The 21,122-nt window shown below is 44.0% G+C and overlaps 1 protein-coding gene across 1 annotated transcript; it reads left to right on the top strand.

Annotated features, from left to right (window-relative positions):
* The first annotated feature begins 15,377 nt into the window (after nt 1-15,377).
* NPFF (neuropeptide FF-amide peptide precursor) lies at nt 15,378-19,728 on the top strand. Its single transcript, XM_063296589.1, has 3 exons — nt 15,378-15,969; nt 18,129-18,259; nt 19,414-19,728. Exons 1-3 carry the CDS (start codon nt 15,706-15,708, stop codon nt 19,535-19,537), a joined length of 519 nt encoding a protein of 172 aa, XP_063152659.1. The 5' UTR covers nt 15,378-15,705; the 3' UTR covers nt 19,538-19,728.
* The last annotated feature ends 1,394 nt before the right edge of the window (nt 19,729-21,122 follow it).

Below are 21,122 nucleotides of genomic sequence, written 5' to 3'. Positions count from 1 at the left end.
AACAGTAACTGCACTGGAGTGGAAGTTAAGTCAACTAAATCTAAAGGATGGATGGAGGATGGTGGTAGCAAATCTAGCTTAACCAACAGGTAAGTTGTCTTTGGTTGAAAAGAAAATCCAAATTCCCACATGCTAGAGATGGAATATTGCATTTGGTCTAACAATTTTCTGCTAAAAATCAGTGATTTTATGACGGTTCAGTTTCCACTTGGCCACTTTGCATTTTATGGTTACAAGTTTTTAAACCATCCTGCCCCATTGTTAGTATGAGGTGCATCAACCAAGGAAAAATAAAATTTACAAACTCAGTGTGAAAGTTTGCTACAGGTATGAAGTAGTGAATATTGGTTAACTTTGGCCAGTTTGGTGTAGCGGTTAAGGCTCCAGGCTAGAAACCAGGAGACCATGAGTACTAGTCCCACCTTAGACATGAAAGCCGGCTGGGTGACCTTGGGCCAGTCACCCTCTCTCAGCCCAATTCACCTCACAGGGTTATTGTATTGGGGAAAATAGGAGGAGGAAGGAATATTAGGTATGTTCCCCACCTTGAGTTATTTGTAAAAATAATAAAGGCGGGATAAAAAAACAAAAAATAAAACTTCCATAAGAAACAAGAGGGTGAATTACCCAGATCTTTTGATCTCATCCAGCAGAGTCTTGCTTCAGATCTGACATTCCTCAAAATGTTGAGAATCTAAGCAAGCAGAATAATATATTGGTCTAATTCCAATCAAAAAATGGATAGAGTAAGTTTGGTGCAACACTAACAATCAGGAAAAAAATGTGCACCATTGAAATCTAATGGCATGCTGGATTTCCACTGCAGTGAACCAGGTTTAGCCAAAATTTGTGTGCTTAAAATGTCCTAGGTATTGGTTTTTGCCACACTCTGACCCTACCATCAGAGTACCCCTACTGTCAGAGTACCTAGGACCAGTACCTAGGACATTTTAAGCACACAAACTTTGGCCAAACCTGGTTCATATGCTGCTGAGAAGAAGCCAGCATGGAAAAAGGCCATTTGTTGTTGACAGGAGGAAGTTCTTCAAGAGGTAACATCAGCATGCAACGAGCAAATTTAGCACTGACTCTTTTACATGAGGGTGCTTAACACACACATGATCCCTCATGTCATGTTGGTTTGCCACATTGCATGTTATGCCCTGGCCTAGTTCACAAGTATGTGCTGCCACAAAGTTGCAACTTGAAACCCAACAGTGTGTAGACATGGCCACTTACCAAGTAGTCTGTGCTGAATAGATTCCTGATCGTTCTCTACAGTATTTTCATCACACCAGTGAGATATAGCAGGAAATTATATTGGCAGGGTAAAAAATGCCAGAAGTACATGGGGAAGCTCCTTTTAATTAAAAAAAAAATAAGATTATGGGTGAACTTATAAAATCTGTATATAATTGGCTTTGTTCTGAATCTAAGTGCCAGTTATTTAAAGCAGAGTTTAAAATAGCTTCCTTGTTATTGATAATTTACTAAATACTTGCAAAGTTATAATAGGGAATTGAGTTTAATTGCATGCTGACTTTGGTCTCACTCCTACATGCTTGAGAAATAATAGGAATGTTGGTCTTAATTTTTTTTTCCCTTGGTACTTGGAAAGTGATTGAGCATAGTGGGTGAAGAAGCATTCAGCTTCATTACTGGCCCCTGAGGCAGAAGCTCCTAAACAGGTCTGTGAGCTGGCTGATGCTTAGCCAAGAAGTTGCATGCAACAGATCACTTTTTATCTTCTATGATAACATGGTTTATTTTTTCCAAGTTTGGGTAGGAAGAGACGTTTTCACCATGTTCTATTTGAAATTAGTCTGCAATTAAATAATTGGTTGTGTGGTTTTTTTTGTTGTTGTTGCCAATGTAAAAACACTTATTGACAGAAAGCCATAAAAATGGGGGAGTAATCCTTTGGGCATAATTACAATAGAAGCTCCAGTAGATGCGTTAGAATGTATTCTTCAGTTCTAAGACTGAAAATGACATATGGTACAAAAGGCCTACTCTCAGAAGAATTGTTTCCTTATCTAGACCCATTTCATTCTGGCTTTTGGGCAAGATATGCTACTGAGACTGCTTTGGAGGAGGCTCAGAATGAGAAATTAGACAGGGAGTGTGTCTCAGCTAATTTCATGGATCTCTTGGTGGCTTTTGGAACCATCTGCCATGGTTGCTTCTGAACTGGCTGGTAGAATTGTTTTGCAGTGGCTTCAGTCTTTCCTGTTGTGCAACTTCCAGAAGGTGGTGCTGAAAAACAACTATCATGACACCTTGGCCATTGGTCTATGGTGTCTCGTGGAGTTCTGTTTTGTCCCCTGTGCTCTTCAACATTTACATAAAATTGCTGGGGTGGGAAGTGCCATCCAGTGCTTTAGAGCAGAAGTGTCATGTAGTTCTTTTGCTCCTAACTATCCAACTCTAAGAAGAAAACAGTACCCTTGAATGCAAGTTTATTTCAGTGATTAGTTGGATGAGGGAAATTTTAGCAAGTTGAAATTATATCCAGACAATAGACAGATGCTCTTAATCAGTAATAAAATGGACTTTGGAATTAAGAGTCAGTCTGTTTTGGGTAAGATTGCATACCCCCTGAAAGAAGCCTGCAGTCTGGGAGGGATCCTTGATCTCTAGCAGTCACTGGACTTGTGAGTAGTAACTGAGTCAAGGAGCACATGGTACAGAGATCGCATGATGCCTACATTGGAAGATCTGCACTGGTTGCCAGTTGTGCTTACTGGGCACAATTTAAGATATTGGTATTGATCTTTAACACAGCTTTGGATCTGACTGAGGGACTGCCTGTCCTTTACAAACTGTGTGTTTACATCTGTGGGAGATGTCCCACTGAAAATGCTCCTTAAGTTGCTTAAGTAGAAAGATGAGATATAAAAATGAAATAGTATTATTGCAGAAATGAGACAAAGGTCCCAGGTTTTCCATTCAGACTAGAGAAGCCAAGAGGAGAAATCCAGGTACACCATGCTAATGGTTTTTACTATCCCATTGCTTTGTAACAACAATTCCCATGAAAGAAAGTTTAGGTGGTAATTTCTTCACCTGCATTTTTGTAGTAGAATTTGCATGCACTAAAGCCCTCTAAGAAGGGTATCGTCCTACACTCAGCATTAGAGGGTGTAGGGTATCATTTGAAAGAGAATGCCTATTTTCAACAAGTAAGCACATTAGTGGGGAAACTGCAGTGCAATAGATGGCTCAGGATACTTGCCAGTACTTGAAGCATTCTCTCAGAATCTGTGTGTTGAGTGATGTAGATTATGCAACTCAGCTCAAATCCTTTGACAAAAGTACTTCTACTTTAGCCTCCCCCCAATCTGACAATGGGGGCAGGGGGGCTGCAGCACTACGACAATCTTGCAGAGAATATCCGCATTCTGGCAATGGATATGGGAGGTGGAAGAGCAGTTACAGGAGAGTAGTACCTGACTCCGTGAGGGATGCTTTCCTTCATTTCTCCTGTGCAAAAAGTCTATATTCAGTGCTTGAATTCAGGCAGCTGAATGTCAGTTGCAACAACTGAAATAAGTGTATTTAATTATTCCCCTGCACCCTTACAAGCTTGCCTCAGAGCAAAATCCTTGTCGCAAATGCATCCAGTTGTAACTTTTCTCATGGTTGCTTCATTTCCTTTTTTGGAAATGGGGGAGGGGAGCGGTAGTGTTTCCTTGCAGCAGCTTTGCCATAACCAGCTACCCCAGGCCCCTAACCTTTCCTCATGCTATTAAGAGAGAGAAAAGGTGTATTTACGCAAGAAATCTCTTTTCCTGCATAACAGACCTTGCCTTTGTGAATGTGAGCACTCCAGAAGTCTACCTTTTGGCTCCAAGTTGTCAAATCATCCAAAGTGATCTATATCATTTCTGATCACTGTTGATTTACCCAAGGTGCTTCTTCTCACATCTCCATAGCCTCTGGGTTTCTATCCCACAGACCCCACCTGCCTACATTTCCATAGCTTTCCCTTCTTGTAGCAAAATGGCTGTCCTGCAGGACCCCATGTGGGATGCCTTCCTTCTTTCCATAAGTAGCTGCCTGTCTTGTTTTTTGCTATCTTTTCAAATATAGAAATAGTATATGGAGAGCTTTTTACGATCAATAAATTGAGGATGGGGGAGAGAGATCCCTGAATGCTTAACCACAAAAGAGGGTTTAGTATCTCATAAAATGAAATGCGTATCTATAAATATATATAGAACTATATAGGCATATATCAGCTCTTTTCTCCTCCATGGCTGCCATTCCTTCTGCAGTGGCACTGTTGATGTGTCACTTCCTGAAATGTAGGTAGATCTGAGGTTCCAGTCCTTCTTGCCTCCAACAGATTTTTCTTCGGGGTTTTTTTTTTTTTTTTTGGCCTGTAAGAATTAACAGGCATGAGGGAGGGTGTGGAAGGTGGAGTGATGTATCTACTTGACTGGTAAGCCAACCAATAATTCACCGAAGTGCTCCTGTGAGCAGGTCCTCACAAGCTAGCATTTTACCTGTCCCGTGGTTCCCGTGGCCCTGTGTTGGCTACCACAGGCCTGGGTGAGTTGTGGCGTTTCATCTTTGTATTCTTCTATTTTTAAAATTTTAAAAATGAATAAATACACAAAACCCTGCCACTTAGCAACTTGTTCTTTCAGCCACTGTTCTTACCAATCATATAATGTGCCTTTTTATTTATGCTGCAAATGTAACATTAAAATATTAACAAAAATAAGCTTGTTTGTATTCTTTTTGTGTGTGTTGGTTCATGAAATGTTATCTCTGATTGGCTAGACCTAGCTACATTCAGTTTTCCTTCCCTTGGTGCCCTCTGCTTGATGTTCTTTTCTCAAATACCTACTATTTCTCCTTAAATGCATAGAAAAGTTAAGAAGCTAGTGGTGTGATCTTTTCTGTAAGAGTGACTATTCTATTGGAGGAACAATTTTCAAGAATACTTCCACATAGAACTCTCTCTTCTTTTCTAACTGCTGTTTTGCTTCGTAATTGCCCATAAAAATGTTGTCAGTACTGACATCTTTATGGATGGAAACCCATCAGGCTGCTTCCAAAAATAGTTTGAAAACTGCTGGCATTAAAACTTACATTTCTGGGAACCCTGGCTTCCTCTGAGGTTTGCCAGGAGTGGTGGACTGTGAAGATGTATCAGCATGCACATGCAGGCCTTTTTTCTCCTAAGAAGCTCTATCCATGTTTTGCTGAACATTGTACAGGTTGCTGTGTGTGGAGTGGAAAAACAGAGAGCCTGGCCAGAACTCGGCACTGACAGAGTCTTACACTTTTGAAAGCCTCTCCATGGTCCTTTGCGGTCCAAAAGAACTCTGTGGCAAATGCTTTGGAATTCGTTGGCAACTCAATTGGTGTGGATCAGATTCTTGAAATGGAGAATTTCAGTCTGTCCCCCATCTTCTGCCCGCTGCTTTTAGCTGGGGCAGGGGAGGGAAGGAAAAGACCCACTTTGGCAAATCATTACTAGATAAAGCCCAGATGAGAGATGTTAAGTTTGCTTACTTCGCACTTTGGCTGTGCCTATCACTGTGATATGGTACCCAGAAGAATCCCACAAATAAATGGAGTTTATTTGCTGAAAGAAATGCCTTCACAGGCAGAGGTCTCTGGGCTGTCAGAGGTATCTGGCAGCTTGAAATAATGACAGCTGATACTATGATCAACAACTACTCTCAGCCAGGCAGATGCCTCTGAACCAGATTCTCAAAAGTTGCAGATGCCCAGGCTTTTCTTGCATGTAGAATATTTCTAAAAGTACTTCATTACGGAACCACTTTAATGGCTGCTTAACGTGAACCTACGTTAGGGCAAAGAGCAGGAGAAAAAGCAAAGATTGCTTTGTGGTAAGTTCTGTTTTTATTTGAATTGGATATTGCTCTTCACCTCATATGGCCACCAGTACAAATTTCACAGCGGTGCACAAACACACATAGAAACCCTTCTTTCTTCTTTCATATCCAGATCAAACCTTAAGCTGCCAATATGAGACGCCACCTTCTTGGCTTTGTCACTGGCTAAAGACAAGTCATTTTCAGTGCATGCTATCAGTAATAATCGGCAGGTCAGCAGGTGGGCCGGATTCTGCATCTCTCCACATCCACACAGCGTGTTGTTATCCATCAGCAACCCCCACTTGAGCATATTAGTCTTACACTTAGGCACTCCAACAACCCTCAACCTATTCAGAGTCCTCCAAATAACACAGGGGAGGTTGTATCCCTCGGCCACGTTCTCCTCCGGGACTCTTTCTCTCCTCCATCTTCCAACTCAGTTTTGCTCTTGCATGCCCTCGAGAGTATTTGTTCACCAGACCAGACCAAACCATACAAACCCTTTTAAGACACCCTAAACAACAGTATTAAAACAAACCTCAGGAGAAGCTGGATTTAAAATCACATCGACAATGAAAAGTCTTCAGACAAAGGTTTTAACCTAATTTCAAAAAGATGGCCAGAAGAAGGCTGGCTGTGCCACTTGGAGAAGTCCAGAAGACTCTTCTAAAGAGGCCTTGTTCCTTGCAGAACCTAAGCTGAATTAGTTTGTTCATCTCACCTCTGAGGGGCAGTGGATGTATTAGGACCTATTAGTATGGTCCACCCAAAAAGGCTGCTAGTTTCACGAAGCCTTGCAAGAGTTTGTGGTTTGTCCTGCCAGGAATACAGTTGATGCCTCGGTTGACAGCTGGAATAGGAAATTAACTAGACTGGGCAACGCCATGTGCTTTCTCACTTCAAGAATAGCCCTGTGGCATCCAGATGATTCAACCTAAGGTGGATAAAGTCCAGCATCAGTCCCCTTTGTGGTGATAGGCTGTGTAATATGTACTACAAAAACAGCTGTTTTCTTCTGAGTTTGCATCTGCTAGCTCACAGCCTGCTAAGTGCGAGAATTCAAATAAAGCATCCCTAACAGATTGCTTTGAGGGTTTGAGGGACCTGATTTATACCCCTGCCTCAGTTCAATTACAGACCCCTCAGGATACTTTTAATTAGCTTCTTGCAGAGAAAATCTCTTGCATTGGGGCCTACCTGGAGGATACCACTGCTGCAGAGCCAGCGTTGCAGAATCTGGCAACTTATATAATGATAGGCAGGGTCCATCTCAATTTGTGATGCCTAAGAATGCAGATAGGCTTCCTGGGCTGCACGTTTTGCCACAACCTTTTGATCCTTACCTAATTTGGCACATAACGTCTAGCCAAGAGGTTGTTGGAGGCATTTTAGTTGACAACATTAAGTTCCTCTCCCAGGTAGGATGTCTGTTTAAAGGAGACAATTATCACATTATAAAAGCAAGCTTTGAATCTGTGGAGATGGGCTGTGATAGGCAAATGTTGGGCAAGGATGGTATCCAGTGCTTCTCAGTATCTGCATGAAACTGTTGAGGGAATAATCAGGAGCTTAAAGCTGGATGCTGTCAGTGTTCTGACAACACCTACTTTGGATCAAGCCATGGCACCCTGAAATATCTCTGTGTAATTGGTAATGGGATGGATGAGGGATGATAAACTGAAACTGAATCCAGATAAAACAGTGCTCATTGGAAGAAGTCATAATCCCAGAAAAGCGGTAGCATTTTCCTGTTCTGAAAAATGTCACATTTATCATGTATCATGCTCTACCTGTATCTGCTTTGGGGTCTAGTCCAAAAAGTTCAGTTGCTGCAGAACTCAACAGCCATGTTTATCTCTGCCTACATGTGCTAAGTGCACTGCATGTCACTTTTTTCCAGTCAAAATAGATTTGTGATTTATACTGAAGTCCTATTCAGACTCAGTTCATGCTTTCTGAAAAAATACTTTCTATATGGTTTCCCCTTTCCCGGCAACTGAAATAACTGAGAAGGCTTGCCTACCTTGGCTGGGGCCTACTCTCATGCAGCTCAGGGCCAAGTTGCTCAGAAGAGTTTTGGAATACCCTTTTTGACTTGACCCCCCTCCCCCTGTTTTGGCTTTCTTTGGACTTTTTTTTTTAAGAAAAAACCCTTTCAATAGATCTCCAAGATGAACTGTCAATCTGTATAGAAGTCTCTGAATAGATGAGAAGGCTAACCCACACCTCTTAACAGCTGGATGGCCACTTTTCATCCTAGCCTGCAAAGCTCTCTGCTCCATTTGATTTTTATAAAATAAATAGGAAGCTGACATATTGCACAGTATCACTCTGTGGCATAACCTGTATTTTCAAGAATGCCTTCAAGTCCCATACTTGTTCCTAGGGGTGGGGGGGGGAGGAATGTAGGTGGTTGTAGCCTGGTGCTTTGTTTGAAAGTACATTTTCTTTGAAAATTGGAAAGAATTGCCCAGAAACAAGAGAGACAAATGGATGGGAGGAAACACTATCATTTTGTTCTGGCAAATGAATGTTAAGTGACTGGGTGTGGCTCCCACAGCAGCCATTTTGGGAATGGGATAACCCTCCACAGCAGCTCCTTTGGGAGATGTTCATAACATGCCCTCAAAATTCCAAAGGTGCTCATCAACACACACACACACACCACAAAGTTGGGGCTTCAAGTCTAGCTGAAGTTTATAATATGCTTTCAGACCTCCTCTCCATGTAGACACACTAACTGGACTCTCTGACATTAAGAGGGGAGTAACAAGCTGGCTGAGATCTCACGTCAAGTTGCCAAATGCTAGGGCTGGCCCCTACTATCTCCCTTGACTACACAGCTCCCAAAGGCCACATGACAAATACTTGTGGGATCATCCCAATGTATCCTAACAAAACTGAGATAGAGTAAGTTGGACATAAGTAATTGACCTAAAAACTGATGCACAACAAAGGAAGAATCTGAACTGAAATCTCTCTGCTATAAGTATGATGTCCTACAGTGCTGAATCTCCTTCTGCCCACCTGCCACAAACAAAGGAAATAGTGACATTGCTAACTGGACAATAAACAATTCTAGCATGGGCAGCCATAGCAAAGTATAAATCATGATCTACAGATGGGTTGATTCAGTATTAATTTTTTAAATCATTGCAATGTGGACCCGGTAAATACTCTGAGGAAATGTCAGGGTGTGCTCTCCATTTGGTGCTTTGGTCTCCGTAGTAAAACAAAAACTAGATAAAAATGATTAAATGGCCTTTAAACAAGTCTGAAAGATCTCTACAAAGTAGGAAATCTGTGGAAATTTATTGATTGATTTTGATGTATGCCTTGTCTTTCCTCCAGGAGTGCAGCATCCTACAATGCACAATTTCCTCTCATTTTTCTCTACAATAATCCTTTGGGATAAACTGGGGAGAAAGAGATTGATAAAAAGTCATCTTGTGAGTTTTTCTGGCTGAGGGTGGACTTAACCCAGCGTCTCCCCAAACCAAGTTCAACACCCTAAAACAGACATTAGAAGTGAAGAATTACTGCATTTGATTGAATTATTTTTCTCTGATGAAGAAATCCAGGCAATTATACTCAGGAAAAGTCACATTATTTAACTAAGAAGGCTTATGGCTAGTAATTTTCATAATATAGCACTGTTCTATTCTACCATATTTTCCCCTATCATTTGGAAGTACTCTTCACAGCAGCCTGTTTTGCTAGCAGTGGTAGAAAAAAAGGTAATGATCACAAATGTGTACAGGTGGGTGCTCCAATTTCCAGAATGCAACAACAACGAATAGTGCTGTGCTGGGATTCTTAGGCCAGTAATTTTGCAGGACTCTTTGAAAGAATCCTGGTTAAATTGACAAATGATTAGTCCGTCCATGGCTATTAACCAAGTTCAGAGGTCAATGACCAAATGCTCCTGGAAGCATGCAGCAAGGAAGGGCTTTTGCCATCATGGATTGGCCTCTTGGGCTTTTCTCTGGCTGTTGTGGCCTAACAAGATGATGTCAAGATGGCCTCAAGAAACAGCAAAGGCTGGGGCCTTAATGCAGGCCACTCTATTCATATATGTATCCCAGGATTGCCTACTCTGATTAGAAATGTCTCTGATGGATATTGGGTAGAAAGGCAATCAACTAATAGACATATCTGATCAAGTAAAAATTACTGTATCAGCAGTTCATTATGAATCTATTTGGCTGGCAGAAATCCATCTCTATCTCTAGAAAACATTTTCTCCAGCTGACATGGCCTGGATCTTGGCATCTTTAATGCACAGCAGCATCTAGCATTTAAGCTGCCAGTTTCCAAGCCCTCTGTTGCTATCTCAAGCGCTGCAGTCTAGGTGCTCTGCTGCTCATGAAAAGCAGGCCTTAATCTGCATTTTCTCCAGAAACCACAGGATGGCAGCATTGCTCTACCAGCATCCAGAATCAATTACCAAATTGGCCTTCTAAAGGAAGTTCTTCACTTTGCTGAGCACAGGGACCCATTATTTGGTAAGTGTACTCCAGTGGCCTGGTAACATAAATTTCTTTGGTATGTGTGCCAAAAACGTCAGGCAATTCAGAACATTACAAGCAAGCATTACACACATCCAAATATGTCTCAGTTCCGTTATCACTTTTGCTCAAAGCTCAATTCACATATGCTCTCTAGGCTGGAAGAAGAGCTGCTAAAAAGAAAAAACCATGCAGGTGCTAGGATCTCAGGATTGTGATCTGATTATTTTGTTCTTTGACACTTTTAGTGGGAGGTCTTATGTGGGTTATCAATTCCTAGCTTTCTTCATCCTGTTCACAGTAAGCTCATTCCTCTCTAAGCGAGTATTTGTCGCTCAGGGTTGACCTGTGGAGTCCTTGGCTCAGAGAGCACCAAGGACTCCATCATTCCTCTCTTGCCCTGGTGCTGGGCTTTTTAATCAATCAATCAATCAATCATATTTATTTGGTCAATGACCAGCAAAATTTAAAAGGACAAAAACAAAGAAATACAACAATATACTACCAACTAATATTCCTCTCTCTTGCCCTGGTGCTGGGCTTCCTCAAAACCCTATTAGACCTTTCTCTTCAGACACAAATAACCCAAAAACTTTCCAGGAGTTTCCTTCATTCTTCCTTTCAGCTTGTTTCCTAAATGTCCTCCTCTTTGTGACTTTTGATCCCCAAATATCTGCCTTTTTCAAGAACTGATTTCCCTAAATCACTGCAGAATCAGTATAATGCATCTACCTTTCGAACACCCTCCATGATTTCCTTATTTAAAACAGTGGTGGAAGGATGGGGCAAAGCATAATTATTGGCCCCAAGTGAGACCAATCAAGGCACTGTGCAGCTGTTCTGTCTTTCCTTTCTTAATAGGAAGCAGTGGGGAAACGGGGGAGTGAACCATGGTATCAAGATTCCCCCATAAAACTATGGGAATCAAGTCACAAAGTTAGTTCTACAGGAAAAGCTTTGTCTGAAAGGACCTAAAATTGCTATCACAGAGGTGTTTTTATGAGATGCAAAGATGCAACCACCACTGCTGTGCAGAAAGAACACTAGCCCTCATTTCTATAGGCAGCTTATGGTGACCTACTGTAGGGTATGAGGCTGGAGAACCCTGGCTTGGGAGAAGAATGGGAGAGTCATATGAGGGGTTTTTTTCCTGATTCTGGCATAGGCCAAGAGAAGTGCAGCAATCTATAAACCATTAAAAGGACTGGCACATGTATGGTAATCTCCTTTTCTTCTGCAAGTTGGCTAAGTACAGGGTTGAAGAACCTGTGGCCATCTAGATCAGTGTTTCTGAACCTTATCAACCTTAAGATATGTGGACTCCAACTCCCAGAATTCAACTAGCTGGGGAATTCTGGGAGTTGAAGTCCACATATCTTAAGGTTGATAAGGTTCAGAAACACTGATCTAGATGATTACTACTGGCCAGGCTGGCTAGGGATACTGGGAGCTGTAATTCACCCAAACCAGGTAGGATCCAGGTCCCCAACCCAGTGTTGTTATAACAGCATCCCATGAAACAGGGGTGGGATTTTTCCCCCAGAAGGTTCCATTCTGTCAATGGACAATCATCTGATAGGCTCTGCATTCCAACAAAGGCTGGACCAAAACCACTTCCTTTTCCTTCTACAAAGCAGTTTCTGGGGAAGGCAAACATCATTTCTGGTGGAGGTTCAAACTGATTGCTTGCAGAGGGCCTTTGAAATGCAGGAAAGTTGCCCACCTGCTGCTTTACCTGCTTCAGTTTACTCACTTTACATGAGTAGGATGTGGTGAGTGAGGCCCTTTTTCACTACAACCTAAGTGGATCATCTTCTTCTCCACCAAAAGATGTATCACTGATAAACAGAAAGCTGTACCTTGTGCAGCTTATTCCTTGCACTGATGGATACCAACCTGTCCACGGTGCCAATGCATGAGAACACTTCATTGTTATTGGGAGCATCAATCAGCTGCCCATCAAGCCTCAGGAAACATGGCACAGGAATTAATATGTAGTCAGACTGATACATCGCTTTCTCCTGTTGCCTAAGGGTTGTACAGAAAGATCTCACATAAACACCCATAAACGTTTTTGCACTGGAAGCATCTCATTGACCAATTGCTTTTTCGCTTTTCTTAAACACAAAGGCTTGGCAGGAAGACGGTGGCTTTGTGTGATGTCTTTTGAAATGAGTAAAGCCATATGCTATCAGCAGAATTTCTTTATTCTTTGAACCCAGGAATTCATCTAGTTCAGCCAACGTTTCTCACATTCAGATCCCACAAATGAATGACTGTTTTTAACACCTTGAGGATTCACATCGCACTAAACCATAATCAGATTGGCTTGGCACAATGTTTTGACCTAGCCCTTTGTAAGCCATAGTTTATCACAGAGCATATTGCTTGAATCAAGGAAATTGTAGCTTACTCAAAAACTGTGGTTAAAGCAAGCTATGGTTTAGTAGGATGTGAGAATCTAGACAGGAACATCTGCACAATCTCTTTCTCAGGGAAGCCACTGCTGTTAGGACTATTTGTAGCTTATTTCACATGCAAAGGATGCAGCCAGTCAGAATCCGCACCATGTCCAGCATGTCCTTCCAAGGCTCCGGGATTTCCATCACCTTGGAAAGCGAAGGCTTTGGAAAGCCAAGTGAATTGGCTCAGCTCGTGCTTCAAATGAAGCGGTGCAGTTTTGCATGGCTTGCTTTTTCTGGAGCTGCCAGACAGCTTCCTCCTGCCTTCTCCCTCCAGGAGTCCCCCTCCTTCCTGAAGCCACGGCACCGTGGTTCCTCGGCTTGTCTGGAGGAGTGGCTTTGCCCAAAGCTGACGGACTTGCTCCCTGCACCACAAAATGCTTATGTAGGGTATAGAGAAGAAAATAAACTAAATGGAGAATGCACCCTTTTCTTCCATCTTTTGGATGTGACCAGAGTCAAACCCAGTTCATCTCTTTGCCTAATCCCATCAGACCCACACCGAGCCTCCCTGCCCCAGACAAAGGCCCCTGCAATCCCATCTAAACCAAAGAACAGAGGCCTCCTCAGCAGCTCACAGCCCAGCCCAAGGGCAGCCCTTACAAAGGAGTTGCAGCCTAGAGAAACCCCAACCTTCCCTCCTCTACCAGCTGATGTCCTCAACATTCCAACTCCTTCTCAGGAACTTCCTCACTTCTGCTGCCCTCCTGGGAGGCCCATTTTGCCAAACAATAGAACTCACCCCAGGTACATGGACAAGGACCCGCCTAGCTTCCCCAAACTGGTTAGCCAATCACATCCCTAGGATTTCCTGCCTTGTGTAGCCCTCAACATCTATAAAAATCTTGGCTTTTCCATTGATCAGAGTCCCTGTTTCTTGCAAAGCAGGCACCCAACATGGGTGTTTGCAATAGACATGGTGCTTCTCCTCCATGTTATGCTCTTCTTCAGACTGAATCCACAACATAGGGATGCAAAGAACAAGGATGGAGAAAGACTGCCACCGACCCCTGGCCAGCACAAGGAGTTAATGTGGGGATAGTTGCTGAACATCTCACAGCAGAGAAGTAAGTACTATAGTTGGATGGGGATGGAGCCAGCAGCCATACAGAAGGGGCCTGTGTTCTTCAGCCAGCTCTTATTGTCCAGATTCTTTGCTTCCTTCTCCATATCTTCCAAAAGCTATTATTTCCCCACAAATACCCCTTGAGAAGCTGATCTAAAGTGGACAGTCTGTGGTTCTACAGCCCTTAGTTCATGCATTTGACATGGAGGCCTCCAGTGCAAAAATTTGGCATCCTACCATGGGGGGGGGGAATGGGAAATGCTGTATTATGCCTCCCCAGGCCTATTCGCTCCTCTTTTCCAACCAAACCAAACAAAGCAGGCTAAAAATTTCAGCCCTTTGCTGCCAGAGATGTGATCACATCACTGCTGTACCCTGCACAGCTGACAAATAAGGAAATTATTTCAAGGGACATTCCCCTAGTCACAAAAGGGAGACCCCCACTCCACCCCCAGGGTTATGGATTCAGCCAGGACAAGGCAAAATCAGTTTGCAGGATTTACTAAGGACCAAAGTATAACCCTCTGTCGCATATGGACGTGGATAAGCTTCTGCTCTCAGCCCATCACCTGGTGCAGGGACAAACCCCTCGAGGTGCTCAGCCAGAACTTTTGTTCATTGTAACAAGCTGGCCAAGTGAGGCTTTCTGATTCCGAAATTCTGTGGCAAAACTACTTCGTGGATAGAATTATAGATGGTGCACCTTGGAACTCAACAAAGTGGTCACATGATCATCTTTCCCACTTGCCTCTTATTAGCTCATGCGTATGTGCCTTCAAGTCAGTCTTCTCCTGGCAACTGCCTGAACAGGTCCCTGCAGTTTTCTTGGAAAGGCTTTTCAAAAATGGTTTGCCATTGCCCCCTTCCTAGGGCTGAGAGAGAGCGACTGGCCCAAGGCCCCCCAGCTGGCTTTGTGCCTAAGGCAGAACTAGAACTCACAGCCTCCCCATTTCTAGTCTGATGCCTTAACAACTACCCCAAACTGGCTCTCTTATTATCTTACAAATGCCTTAAATTGAAGGAGCAGATTATTTGCTTATGGTGTTTTTTCCCCTCCTTCTTGTCCAGCCCTTGTATTGTAGTTGCCACCTTACTTTAGCATCCACACCCCATGACTTAAACACCTACATGACGGGAAGAAATCCGTCCGATGAAGTTATTCCCACGGTTCCCAGGCTTGATTCCTGCCCTACCCCTGCTGGTTTACTAGGGCAGCCAGCTTCTGTAAAAACAAGGAAGTGAAAAAGAAGTATTAGGCCTCTATACTGCATGGGGGGCATAACTGCCCGCGGCTCCCCTCCCCTTAGTGTAGCCGCGCTTCCAGACCCCACCTGGGCTGCCTGGGCGGGTGTCCTTTCAGCCCGGAAGCTCCCCCGCCCCGTCGCCAGGCCGCGTGTTGTAAATGGGTTTCATTAAGCGGCGAGAGCTCGCGCTTCGCCGACGTGAATGCCGCAGGGAAGCGGGGCTTGTAAAGCTGCTCGCAGCCTGACAAATGGGTGGTCCCCCGCAGCATCTGGGGCGCCAGACCCATCAATCCAGCCGCCTGTTAAGCCGGCTGCGGGAGGCGATGGAGGTCAGCGTCCCAATCGCCCGGCCTCAATTTCCCCGGTGCCCCCACAAACTGTGGTAAACAAGCAATCAGCCGCCACGTCCCAACAGGACTGAAAGAGCCATTTTGCTGGATTTATCCTCGCAATAACGCGCAAGCAGCCCCAGACGGCCGCCGCGCTGCCTCTGTCAGGGACTACCGCGGTCCCTCTCCGCTCGTCACCGGGAGCTGCCGCAGGGTCCGCACCGCATGGGCTGCCTTACAAATGGTTGCCACCCCGTCATCAATCCCGCCCCGCATCTCCCGGCTTTGGGGTGGATGGGGATATAAAGGCACTGCCAGGAGAAGGGAAGCAGGACGGGGGGCAGCGGAGAGGGCCTCCACCATGGACGCTTCCCGCCTCTTGCTGGCGCTGGCCTTGCTCTCGGGCAGCCTGAGGCCCTGCCGAAGCCTCGAGGAGGCGCTCGGCTCCCCGGAGGTCCTAGCCGAAGAGCCCAACGCCTACCCGGAGAGGTTCCTAGAATGGATGGTAAGTGCGCTCGGCCCCGAGGAAGCAGCAAAACGGGGCAGGGTTGCTATTTCGGTCTTGCATTTGCTGCTTGCCTCAGTCCCGCCATGTTTTAGCCTCCGACATGTCTGGGGAGGCCCCCACGTCCATTCCAGGGGTTGATTTGGGGCTTTTTCTCCAGCCACCTCAGACTGGGTGCACAGTTGCCCCCCTGCTCCCATCGCATTTCATCCTTACCACAACCTCGCAAGGTGGGTTAGGGAGAGAGACTGGCCTGAACCTGCACAGGGAGCAGAAGAAGGCTTTGCGCTTGACGTGCCAGCTCCCCACACCCAACACTACAGCCCAGTCTGCCCCAACCTGCATCCTCTAAATGGCACAACTTGCACCATTCCCACCCCCAGAGCCAAGGTTGGGGATCCTGGCACCAGCTTGCCAATTTGAAAGTGAGAAGGGCTAAAACTCAACCAGAAGGATAGTAAAAACAAGCCCCAACTAAAACAGAGGTTTGTAGCGAATGGCCTTTGCTCATTTCTATCTCCCAGTTCCAGCCATTTTTCTGGTGTTTCAGGAACTCCTCAAGAACGACAAGCATCCCTGTGATCCACCAAGCTCTGTGGCTAGGGAAGATTTATTCTTCTAGTTTATTTTGTGTTCTTCTTCTAATCCCCTTTCAGCCACAGAGTCACTAGGTAGTCTTAGGAAAGTAGTGATTCTATCTTAATTTTAGTGCTAATAATGATCCAGGATAATTCTATAGAGCTCTGGTAAAGGAGTTTAGTGAAAATCTGCAAACTGCATGGAATTACTTGTGGATTAGGGCATATTTATTTTGTGACTATATACCTTGCTGTGTCCACAACCTAGAGTGCTGGAACCTGAGTGTTTCAAGTGTTTCAGCTTTTCTCTTGTTTTTCCTAAGCGTGATTCCAGCAACAAAAGGTGTAAGGAGGTTCAAGCTGGAGAGCCTGTGTATTGCTGTTTGTCTTCCTTATATCTAGTAAAAAGCATCCACGTCTGCCCATGTATTGTGGAGATGTGCTCTAATGAATGACCACTTGATAAACAGTATATATACACTCTTTCTGGTGTGCTGTACTATTTGTGGAAATAGGCTCCTACTTAATTTTTTTCACAAGCTATGCAGTTGATATTCAGGACGTCTTTACAGAGGAATTCTGTTCCTGTTTGTTATAAGGCTGCTGTTGGGGAAAGAAAATAAGAAAAAGTTCCCTTTGCAGAACCTTAAAACTGACTTGCTGATCACCGGCTGGGATGGAGAAGCTTCTGATGCCTCTGTCTGAGGGCGTTTGCAGCAACAGGATTTCCAGACTGACATAGCATGTCCTACTCTGATACAGAAGCATCAGTTTACTGTACACAAAAGTGCCCATGCAAACTCAGGGTTGATAGGCAACCTATAAAGGCTCACAACATATTGGTGGCTGAAATAGAATAGCTACAGATTAGCTATGCACTTAAGAAATACACAAACTGAGCAATAAAAATCCAGGATCCAACTCAGAGTAATGTTTCTCTTGTTATAGGTGCTGGACAAAAATTAAACCAGACTGTACCTAAAGATTTACATCTGAAGCAGCCTTTCCCAACCTGATGCTCTCCAGTTCAAAACCTACCATTAGTAGCCTGGCTGGGGATGATGGGAGCTGCAGACCTATACACCTGAAAGATGCCAGGTTGTAGAAGGCTGATCAAAATCTAAAGGCAAGATACATTGGCTGGGTTCTCATAAGACACTTAATGCATATTGGGGGTTTGCACAGTACATTGAATTACACACTAACCACATTATCTAGGTTTACCCAACACACTAAGCTTCCCATCCAAAAACAGTATAATACTTAGGATTAAAACTAACCAAGCTTAGCATGTTTGATCTTTAACCTGGCTAAGCATTTTGTATGAATCCAGCCACTGGGGTAAAAGCAAAGGGAAGCGGCTGCCTTTATTTTGTTATGGTGCAGGATGGATCTCCCATATGTGGGTCTCCAACTAAGGCTACAGGCAGCATGCAACACCTGCATACTGTTCCTGCCCAGTCAGGGTGAGCTGTGGTTGCCTTGGGTCTTCGTCTGACCTGTTATACCTCTTAATCCTGGGGCAAACTCTCCTCCTGCCCAGTTGCATGCTCTGATGAGCTCCAGGCTTTCTCCCTACAGCAGCAAGAGAGTGAGGACTATGCTGGCCAGAGCTCACCTGAAGAGCATCCACTGGGCGTCCTCCTCCGCTCATTCCTCCATGCTGTGCAGAGACCCGGCCGCAGCCCTTCCTTCCTGTTCCAGCCACAAAGGTACGACTGATTCAAGTTTACGGGGCAGGCAGAAAGATATATTCAGGTGAAATAGGAGCAAACAGGTGGAAAATGTTGACTTCATGTTTCCATGCAATTTCAAAGTTTCATTTTGGTCAGTTTTCTGGATTTGATCTGAAAAACTTTTTTTCAGTGGTTGTGTTAGAACATCCAGCTGCTCTTCAGCTGATGCTACTTATGCTTTTCATCCAAATGGTGTGCTATTTGCAGATTACCCTAACCTCTCATGGCATCATATATTGTAAATATCAGACAACAGCTTCGTGTTTTAGAGATAATTAAGAAAGAACAAGAGATAATGCATAATTGCTGTCCAATAGAGCTTTCCAAACTGGTATTTCTTTTGGCTGTTCTTACTCTTTTTTACGTCCTTGTGTGTGATGGATGAACTGAGGTCAAGTACTACTTCCAGCTGTAGAAGAAAAATTAACCAGGATTGTTTCACTTTACTGAATTCCTGGCTTATAACTATGTACAAACCAGGAATTGTGTTTGAAATAAACTGCTGATTGGGTTTCTGTTGTGTGTATTCAGCCGTTGAGTAGTGTTTATGTTATATCCTGGTTTGAAAGTAACAGCAAGCCAGAAATTGGGCAAACTGAAACTGAATTGTGGTTTATTCCTCCTCCAGGCTCTGTAGGGAAGAACATGGGGAAATTAGATTGTCAGACTGAGTTCTTCATGCTTCTCTCTGCTTTTGCTACATACAACTCCTGGCTTAACTGGTGCAAATTAATGCTGCCCATACAATGCAAAGCAGTACTGACCATGCAGCGCACTCAGAACTGAATGAATGAATGATCCCTTGCCATTTGTTGACATCCCCATTCATGTATGCCTCCAGAAGGGATGGGTCTCATCTTTTCACCTTTCTGTCCTTTAAAAAAACATAATTACTTCCTGAACCGTAATCCAACTCACTTCAGAGTCAAGTCCTGGAGGCAAATGATACCCATAATTCTCTGCTTACGAGCTGCCTGGAGTCATTTGACTGGCTACTGCTGGAGACAGGATGATGCAACAGAGGGAATATTACTCTGATCTCCCCGTATTTTTGAGGGTCCGATTTGTCCCTTCAGGAACTCTGGCACTGCATTCTCTGTGTTGCTCTCTGCCTCTGATCCTTTCTATAGGTTTGGCCGTGAAGCCAGGGCCAGCTTGAGAAGCGCTGGCCGGATCAAACCACGGGCTTGGGATTCTCTGGCACCTCAGTTTCTGAGTATGGCTGCCCCACAGCGCTTTGGCAAGAAAAAATGAAACTGGAAGAAAGAACCCGGAAAAAATAAACACCAAGAGCAATTGCCTCCTGGATCCTGCCAAACTGGACAGGAGCCTCACCTTAATTTTCTGCTCCTTTATTTCTGTGTCTTGTCACTGAGCATTAGCTGGGTGAGCATCCCTGTTAAGGGCCTGTGTTTTGTTAGTTGTTAACAATAAAACAACATTGTTACATCTTGGAGGATACTGCAGTCCTTTTTGTCATGTAGATTAGCAGGTACATCTCTCCCCCCCCCCACTGACCTTTTGAACTACAACTCCCATTAGCCCATCAGGATCATGGGAGATGTAGTTCAAAGTATCCGGTGCATGCCAGCTTATCCACTTTGTCCTGGAAGTATGAGGGGCTCACGAATCAGTGCTAGGACACATGGTTTTTGGGCGGAAGGTATTGGTTTGGGGCATTGGCATAATCTGATATCAGCTGGGTGGAGAACCTTTTTGCTAGAATAAAATATTACTGGGTTCAAGACAGGCAACTCTGCATGTTGGGATTCACAATCATTGTGTGCAGTTTTGGCCTTCTCAGGAGGATTTCTGCATCGAGGGAATCCTGGTTTTGTAAACCGTAATAGATAAATGAGCCTCCTGTATTTTGCCAGCTGCAACAGCAACTTCTGCATCAAAACATCTTGGAAAAGTGCAAAAGTAATTGTGACACTTGCTTAGTTGACATGTTAACTGATACACAGGCATGTTGCTTAGGTAGGAAATGCATAGAACAGAAAAGATGTGTATGAACAGGACTTTGGAAAAATGGCAACCGAGGTGAATCAACCAATAGTTTATAAGATCACTAGCTAAGCTAGCTGTGCATGAAAGCAAGGTTTATTTATCCATTATCAGGGAGTCCAGGCCTCCTGTTCCTATAGAAAGGCCAATTTGCTTGTAAGCGTCTTAGGAAATGCAGTGTTTTCTCTCTGGGAATCAATGGCATTCTGTTCTGTGGAGAAAAATAATGGGCACACTTGGAGAAAGAATTACAGTGAAAATTACATGTGCCTTTTCGTATCTTATCTATGGTAGGTGAAATCTGCTTTTATGCAAGGAGGTCTGCCCCTTCCTACGTATAATGCTTTTTTGCCTGTTGGTCACAGTGGTGGTGGAATATTGGCAACACCTGAGTCTCTAAAACATTGCAAAAGGCAGATTCTCCCCAAAACGGATTTTGAACAATGCCCAGAATTTATTATACTGAAAGACACAATTCTGTCCTATAGTGCGTATGGCCAAACTAGCTGGCCATGTTGGTTGAGAATAAGGAGTATGTTGCCCAACATAACCTGTAATTATCAGACTGACCCTGGCTGAGCTAGAAAAACACAGTTGCTTTTGCAGGACCAATTACCAATTCAGATTCCTTCCTCAGGTTGGGACTGCTGCAGATGTGTGTACAGTATATGATGGGAGGAAATTATTCCTATGAAAATGAGTTTGAGGGGACCAGACAATCTGGAGGAAATTAACTGAAAGGCAAGATTGTTTAAAACACCCTTTCAAAAAGCAAAATATTTTCTGGACATGAGGGAGAGGCTTGAGGGATAATTCAGTTTATTTGCATACC

The sequence above is a fragment of the Candoia aspera genome, chromosome 2, assembly GCF_035149785.1.
Source record: "Candoia aspera isolate rCanAsp1 chromosome 2, rCanAsp1.hap2, whole genome shotgun sequence".
NCBI classification, from domain to species: domain Eukaryota; kingdom Metazoa; phylum Chordata; class Lepidosauria; order Squamata; family Boidae; genus Candoia; species Candoia aspera.
This window is presented reverse-complemented; position numbering and strand designations above follow the sequence as displayed.

Coding starts and splice junctions, on each gene's coding strand:
- NPFF (XM_063296589.1), top strand. CDS start 15,706: ATGGTTGCCACCCCGTCATCAATCCCGCCCCGCATCTCCCGGCTTTGG. Junction 15,970..18,128: donor AGAGGTTCCTAGAATGGATG/GTAAGTGCGCTC, acceptor TTCTCCCTACAG/CAGCAAGAGAGTGAGGACTA. Junction 18,260..19,413: donor TTCCTGTTCCAGCCACAAAG/GTACGACTGATT, acceptor TCCTTTCTATAG/GTTTGGCCGTGAAGCCAGGG.